The 8,252-nt window shown below is 55.4% G+C and overlaps 1 protein-coding gene across 1 annotated transcript in view; it reads left to right on the top strand.

Moving 5' to 3' along the window:
- The first annotated feature begins 745 nt into the window (after positions 1–745).
- Positions 746–8,252, top strand: part of LOC143355374 (uncharacterized) — a 46,410-nt gene continuing 38,903 nt past the window's right edge. The window contains exon 1 of the mRNA XM_076790129.1: positions 746–1,727. Coding sequence (XP_076646244.1) covers positions 1,594–1,727 — 134 coding nt within the window. The 5' untranslated portion in view covers positions 746–1,593. The remainder of the gene's footprint in view (positions 1,728–8,252) is intronic.

Genomic DNA, 8,252 nt, shown 5'->3' with positions numbered 1-8,252 from the left:
CGCAGCCGCTGCTCTTTCGCCGCGAAATCGATAAATTATGCATTCAATTATTCATGCTCGCTCGCCATAATCATGTACGGTGGTTGACAAGATCCTGGCACGCTTTACAAGCCTTCTGGCTCTCCGCGTTTACTCGCCGGTCCCAAGGCCTCGAGATCCATTTATTCGATCGACCGTAAGCCGGTCGATTTAGCATCACGGTATCTCGCGATTCTCACGCGTTCGCCGCGTAACCATAGTTCCGCCCTATCTTTCTCAAAAGGTTTGCCCAGCGTTTAGCACGGGCCACCGAAAATCAGAGAGACCTCCGGCGCTGTCACGGATTCGCGCGAAACGTTCCTGCCTTGCCGCGGCGTTGAAGTCTCCGGTGAAACAACCCTGCGCCGCAACAATATCGATTAGAAATAATCGTTCCTGGCTCGCGATCGATCGCGGAGCAGCCCGCGTTTCGAGTATTTCTCCCCGGATAATCGACTCCGCGGTTGCATCGTTCAATGGCCGAGGGTACAACGATTTTGTCGACGATTTCTCCAGGATTTGTAGGGAGACCCGAAACAATTGAGGAAAAGACGAAGAGAGGAACCAGGAATGAGGGAGACTCGGCAAGCGAGATGCGAATGCGCGAATCGGGACGAGCAGGCTTCGGCGGCCGTGCATCGAGAAGAAGAGGAAGTGGCGGTCGGTGCATGCCTGTCGGGGTGCATCTTTCTTTCGCAGTTGTTCGTTGCATCGTTCGTCGGTGCAGCGGCAGCGCGGCGAAGGTTGTTCGGCTTGTTTCGGAGCGATTCGGTTTGGTTCGGTTCGGTTCGGTTCCGTACACCGTCGACTGTCACCGGTCGACGGGTTCGTAGAGGGGATGTACTTTCCCCTCCATGGTGTGGAGATAGCGAAGGAGCTCTCGGCTCTCGGTTCTCTGCTCGGCGACCGAGAAGAGTGGGGATCGCGCGAAGCCGCGGCGGAAGGTTCAATTGTTGGTGAACCGTCGCGACGAGCGGTCGCGCGTGGTAATGCTTGCACGATAGAAGCGCGTGCCTGCCTTGTATACGCGTATCGCGTATCGCGATCGGTGCGTGCACTTCGAGGAGAGACCGTGCCCGTGCCCGTGCCCTCGTCCTCGTCTTCGTTCTCGATACACGGGATATTATCGGTGATCGTTAGCACGGTGCGAGACTCGCAGCTGGATTTCCCAGATAACGGAGAGATGCGTGCCGCGAACTGTCGCGCAAGTGACGTGGTGATCCGTTCGCCGTTAGGTTATCGAAAAAAGTAAAACGCGACTCGTGGCTCGTGGCTCGTGACTCGTGGATATATATCTAACCCAGTGACCGAACCAGAGAAAACGTCGTCCCCTGTTTCGTTCTTTCCTTTTGACCCCCCTTCTCTCTTAAAACCGCTCCGCGACTGGTGCACATACGTACACACACGCATACACACACAAACACACGAAAAGAGAGAAGGATACTTTTCAACGAGGATAATAAACGGCTGTGATCATCTGTTCGAGTGAAATTTTTCGATAGTCTTTGTGGATTATCCGCGGCCAACGTTTGGAGTTGTTGATACGATTGACGCGTCGTCGAATCGGCAGCGGCCATGACGGCGGACAGCCAGTTCGAGACTACCAGCATCCCAGGGCATCTCGCTCCCACGCCCCAGAGACTGGAGAGGCTTCTCTCGAAACAGACCCTCGAGGAGCTGTATGAGGTCGAGGAACAACCTTTCGCACGGTGAGTCCGACTTCTCTTTTCTCTCTCCCACTCTCTCTTCTCTCTCTCTCTCTCTCTCTCTCTCTCTCTCTCTCTCTCTCTCTCTCTGTCTCTCTCTCTCACACACACACACACACACACTCTCTTTCTCTTCCCTTCCCTTCTCCGCTGTTCTGTTCCTTCTGATTCGCTTCGTTCCACCGCGCCTCGCCGCGCCTCTCCTCTGCTTTCCTCTGTTTGTCTCCCCTCGCCTCGTCTCGCCTCGCCTCTCATCCCGTCGTCTCAACATCCTATCTGCTCGTCTCTTTGTGTAACGAGGTTACCGCGTCGCCTATGCTTCCGACTTGAAATAGCACCGCATTCCTCCGACGACCTCGCGAGGTCGCCGATTCACCACGCGGTTCCCGTCGCGCTAATTAAAATCGTCTATTTGCTTTCGTTCCGTCGTCGGTCCCGCGTTCCGAACGGAGCGGATGATGCGAACCAAACGCGAGAGTAAAACTCCGAAACGGAGTTGAAGCGTGGACAAGAAAACAAAAAAAAAGGAGGGTCCTCCGTTGGATGCAAGGTTGTGGTCAGGCTCCGAGCACCCCTAACTGATCGGTCCTGTATCCTGCCGGAGAAAGAAAGTGCCCCTACTGCGCGAGATCGAGGTCGAGACTTCGCACAAGCCGATACTCTTTTACGACCTCGGTCTACCGGCACCGCGCGGCGTATCTCTCACTCCCTCTCTTTCTCTCGCCTTCTCTGTCTTCGCGTCACTTTTCTCCGTCGATCTTTCTTGAGAATTCCGTTGCTCCTCGTCGAGCCGGAGAGAGAGCTGACGAAAGAGGAGGCTGCGAGCGGCTCGCAACGTTCCTCCGAAACCGTGCAAGGTCGAGGACCATCCACGGAAGGAAGATGGTCCGGTGCGTGTCCCGAATGACTCGTCGATCGTAAGAAACCGTCGAAGAGAAATCTCGGAATCGGGTCGCACGATGGTCACGCGACACGGTTAATTCGCTTCTAATATTAATCATACCGAGAGCTCGCCGATTCCACGACCGATCTACGCGCGCGGCTCTGCGTCGTCGGTCGTTCTGAAAAACGATCTCGCGCTACTTTCTTCCGCGACCGGACGAATATCGCGAAACCAAATCATAACACACGGTCCCAAGCATAGGTAAAGGTCGGCGGACGTTGCAAAATCGCGTGACAAACAGGCGAAGATCGCGAAACCAAACCATAACACACGGTCGAGGTAAAGGTTGGCGGACGTTGCGAAATCGCGTGACAAACAGGCACCTGTGCCGATGTTTATGAAATTCCTTTCGGAGCAACAGGTCGCGAGAGACCCACGGTCCGATTTCTTCGCGGAAAGCAACAGTTCTCGCCCGAGGCGGGCTTCCGTCGGAAATTCTCCGTGAAAAAAATCAAGATGCACCAAGCTGCATTCTGGTCACGGCTAGTCGACGGCGTTCATCCTTCATTTCGCCCGAGTGTCGTTTTCCTCGTCGATCTTTTTGTTCGCCAATCGCTGGAAGTGGGTAGCGAGTGTGCTCTCGTTGCCGGCCGCAATAATATAGGCCACCACCGGTTACGATGTTTGTTGTCGGCGTTACACGTAGCAACATGGTACGCGTTATTCGCACCCAAGCCACCGTTTGCGTCGATATCAATATCGATTGCACGCGTTGCTGCACCGTCTATGCCGCGAGTATCGCGGACGCAGTTGCGTCGCGGGACTTTTCGCGTGAGAAATTATCATACCTAGAACATTAATATTTATCACCGGTCGTAACGTAACGCCGCGATGCCTCACCGAGGTTCAGAGATAGGGACACTGGCAGAATCTCTCCGAGAGCACGTAGCCTTACCGTTTCGCGTTGTCTTCTTCTCGACGCGTTGCACCGTTGCGTCCGCAAAGATTTCTGCAGCCGTGTTCCCCGTCGTCGCGTCACTTCGGTCGCTACCCGTTGGCCGAAATGCTAAATAACAGCTGCTTGCCGCGTCGGCGAACACCTGCGACACGCTCCAAATTTAATTCGAACGGAGGGTAAGCGCTCTCGCGTCGAGCTGTCGCGGAGTGTCCCAATATGTATCGCGCACCTCGATTCGTACTAATCGGACTCGAGTTTCGAGGAAACGATTGTTCGGATTGTTTATCCGACCGCGTTCGCATTCGCAACGTCGATGCAGCAATCTGTTACGTGTTATGCAGCGTTGGAATGCAAACAACCGACGCGGCGTCGCGATTCCTTGAAAATGCCTTAATTGCGCAACCATTGGAAACGAAACGAATTAAATGCAAACTGAGCGTCGACGATGTCGCTCGGGAACTCGACGACGATGGCACTGGCGCAATTGAATAGGTTGGTCGCAGCGTCCAGAGCGATCGTGTATCGCTCGCTTTCGAGTCGATTCTTTCGTTCCTCGAAGCGGAGATAAGTGGAAACGGGATCGGGCCGCGCGAATCGTCGGACCGACGCCATAAACGTCCGCTGGAAAGGGGCCTCGGCGTAAATATTATGGCTATATCGGCGTATAGGTCGTTATTCGCGAATGTAAATAAACTGGAGCAAACGTTTCGCGCTCGCGCTCGCGCGCACGCCATTCCTTTTCTACCAATTAAGCGGTTCTGCGCGAGCGTTCGATACTCGGTCTGTGCCCGTATATACCGGCGCTTTATTGCCCGCAACGTTTGCCCTCTCGACTCTCTCGACTCTCGAACGTCTCTCGCGTTCGTCACGGTCTTGGCATTTCACGTCGATTTACTTTTGCCTCCCGTGAGCCGCGAACCGCGAGACGCGAGACGCGAGACGTTTATCCAGCTTCGCCGCGAACGCCGCGAGTGTACATAGTGTGGCGCCTACTCGCTCCGGACCGTCCGTATAGTCTGGAACAAAGGGAACATTTACGTTCGCCACCATCTGGATCGTTAACGCGATTACGCTCTTTGACGTAGATCACCGCGAAGGTCAAGACCGCGGGCGGTTTACTTTCCGTGCATCCGTTCCTCCTCGCGATGACTCACGGTACAGTTATCGACGAGTCGTCGAGATACGGTTCCCCGGTCTCGGAGAACGTGTCCCGAAACTTTGCGCAAGGATCAGAAGATTCGGCGTGCCATGAATCACGACCACGGTATTTCCCTGTACAAACGTTAGGTCTCGATGCTTGAGAAAATATGGTCGCAAGAGAGAGAGAGAGAGAGAGAGAGGGAGAGAGACGATGGGTGGGGGGTCAGCTGCGCCGAGACGGATGGATTCCTTCCAAAAGAGGTGACTCACGAGGGCAAACGAATTTCTCGAGTGTTCGGGGAACGCCGCATCCGTCGATGGTGCTCCACTTGCGAGACCATCACCGAAACCTGTGCAATCGTGGCAGGAACGAACTTAGGGAGTTTGACGAGGCGGATTTAGCGAACGGGCACGAGCGTGACATTGTTTTTCGCCGAATCTTACCGTTGGAATCGTCAGGTGTCGGCGTATTCCGTGGCACGTAGTCGCACCGATCTGTCGGATGGCGTTTTAACGAGCCGAGACGAGACGAGACGAAACGAGAGAGAGACGTGGCTTGGCCGAGCCAAGAGATCAGCAACCAGGGCAAATTCGATCGGTGGAACGATACTTTTTAGTTGCGGAGCAGCGGGACGCGGGCAGTCGCTTTTTATGGTGTCGGGTCGCGTCTTAGAATATACGGAGACAGGTGGGGGACGAGCAAAGCAGAGGAGTTTAGCGTCGCTTGAAAATAGATTCTGCTCGGAGCCGAGAATGCGGAGACCGCGAGGTATGCGCTCGCCGCGCGGCGTTTCTATGCGACTACGCGAGCGATAGGCGAGCGAGCTGTCGTTTCGCGAATTTGGTGAAGCTGATCGGCGAAAACGCGACCGATCGCGACCACCACCGGATCGGAGAACCAGATCGATGGCTCTCGTTACGTCTGCCGCGAGGAGAACGCTCTCCGATTGGAGCGGGCGGAGCAGCGCGACAGAAACGGGCATGCCATCTGGAAAGTAACGGTAACGGCACCTGCAATTAGCGCGACAGCCAACCCGGCCGTGTGCCTGCCTACTTGTTGGAGCGTTCGCGATCCGGTCGTCGATGACCTTCCGTCGAGGGGGGAAAACGAGATCCCAGGGTGCACTGGCGGTTAGCCGATCTGCTCGGGAAATAATCACCCGGTATCCGGTTTTGCCGTGTTCCCGTGGCCTCTCTTCCAATTTCGTGGCTCCGATCCTAAAGATCGATTCGAGATTTTTCTTCATCCTCGAGACAGGGTTTCGGATCGCGTTCCGCTCGCGGTGCGCTCCGTAGGACGCAGCTGCCTCCAGACGAGCAACAGCTGTGCCCTCGACAGCGCGTGCTCTCTCTCCCTCTCGATCTGTCTGTCCGTCGCTGCTAGTTCGGTCTCCCTCCCGGCGTCCTTTGCCTTTCAGGATGCTTCCCATGCCGTGCCGTGGCGCGTCTTTTCACTTAACATAACAATACTCCTCTTTGAGACGAAGGATGCAGGTTTCGTGAGTCCTTGTTCGACGCTCGCGTTTCCTTCCCGCGTGCGCGCGGACCGTTCGAGTTTAAATGCGGTATCGAGACGCGTGGAGCTCATCGAAGGGTTTCCTGTTTTGACGGTCGAACAGAGAGAGGACATCCAGAGGTCGTTAGAGAGGACATCGTGACTCGGCGAGGTTCGGGCTGCGAGCACGACGTCTTATTAACATCCCTTCCGTGCGATGACGGCGATTATCGCCGATACAGATACAGCGGATGATAAAGCGGTCGTGGCGTTCCGTGTCGAGGGCTCTTCAGCTTCCCGTCGCCTTAATTATATTTATCGGTTCGTTCGATCGGAACGGTCGCCAACGGTGATCACTGTCGGATCGTCGCGAACTCCTCTTCCTCCTCGCTCCCTCTCCGACGGTATCTGTCCCCCTCTGTCGCCCGGAGAGAGAGAGAGAGAGAAAAAAGTGCAGTGGCTCGATCTTCACGGGTGAGAAAATACGGTGGTATGCCGCGCGCGCGCGCGCGCACGCGTTGCATCGCCGAACAAACGCTGCCTTCTTCTCAAGGTCGTCGTGATCATTGCCCGTTCACTGCCGCGCTGCTCGCTCATCCGATCGATAACTCTCTTCCCGAGTTCGTGTTCTACGTCTCGAAGGAAGCCACCCAGAGTCGCGGACGGGGGCTGTGACTTCTCCGGCGGAGAAATAACGAGAAATTCCAGCGATCGTTATTCACCGACGAAGCGTTTAGACACAGCGTTACTCGTGTTCCCGAGCTCCGACCGCGATTTGTCCTTCGAACGAACAGAATGGTCTAGGAATTCGTTCCCATCGACTTTTCCGCTTCGTCGTCGCGTCGCGGTGAAAAATCGAGTCGAGATCTCGTTTCGGGGATCAATGCGCGGCCGCGCCGCTTCTCGATCGCGACGGATGACTCGACGAAATCGTGCGAGATGCTCGATCGCGGCACGACCCCGTCCGCGTGGAAAAATCGTTCGATCTCGATACCCGTCCTAGATGGAAAATCAGCGAATCTCTAGCGAGAAACGTACCTCGATGGAATGATCTATGGACCGAGATCGATCGCGAGGCGAAAGCCTGTACCGAAGGTGGAGATATTACGACACAAGCGCTACAGCTACAGGCACCAGGCAGAGTCGGCTCCGACGGGGAAGGGCAAATGGATCTCGCTCGCGATCACGATGATCCACGGGTCACGATCCGTTCCAGCCAGGAGACCGCGATCTCGACCTGGAACGTTTCGCATTCGCGTCGCGTCGCGCGAAGCATCGGACGCGTGGGCGGATCATTTGAAAACGCAGAATCGCGTTTTTCGTTGCCGCGCTATCTCCCGGTGGTCTTTACTTGTCCCGCTCGACCAGTTCTATCCTCGAAAATCAGATTGCGCGTCCTTCCGTGGCCTGTTCGTCGCCCACGCGCCTCGCGAAACTCGCACCGACGCCTTTTCTTTTTTTTTTTTGTTTCGTCTTCTCTCCGCGGAGTATAAAGTGGGTTTTTGCCAGCGTTTCCACGGGCGTCGACAATCGTATTCGTTCGTTTTGCACAACTTTGCGCTTCTTTATCCCGGCTCGAGTTTATCTCGTTTTACGAAATACACGTTGGAATATTCTCGATGTTCCGTTCGAAATCGAACCACGGTCGGGCGATTTCGACGGATACGAGTCGGGAGGGCAGAAAAGAGAAAGAGAGGGAGTCGTGGTTTGTTTCGTTAAGACCCTATGCGCGACGACCTCGTTACTCCAACGCGGTCGCTCCCCTTCGGTTTCCGTTCGGTTAACCGTAAATTACAACCGCGACCGGTGTGTAACCAGCATAATGGCGACGGTAGCCGGGTGAAGGTCGGCCAAGTCGAGCGAGCGACGCGAACAACGATACGAATCGAATCGATGTGGCGCGGATCGAGGCTCGCCTCGACTCCGCTCGGCTCGGCTCGGCTCGGCTTGTCTGTGCACGGCCGTTGTTTTCTTTCGCTTCGATTCGTTTGTTCCGCGCAACGAAACTCGAGTTCGGAGAAGTCGACCTGAAATCGTGTACATCGGTATCGA

Source organism: Halictus rubicundus, chromosome 1 (genome assembly GCF_050948215.1).
Source record: "Halictus rubicundus isolate RS-2024b chromosome 1, iyHalRubi1_principal, whole genome shotgun sequence".
Lineage (NCBI taxonomy): Eukaryota > Metazoa > Arthropoda > Insecta > Hymenoptera > Halictidae > Halictus > Halictus rubicundus.
This window is presented reverse-complemented; position numbering and strand designations above follow the sequence as displayed.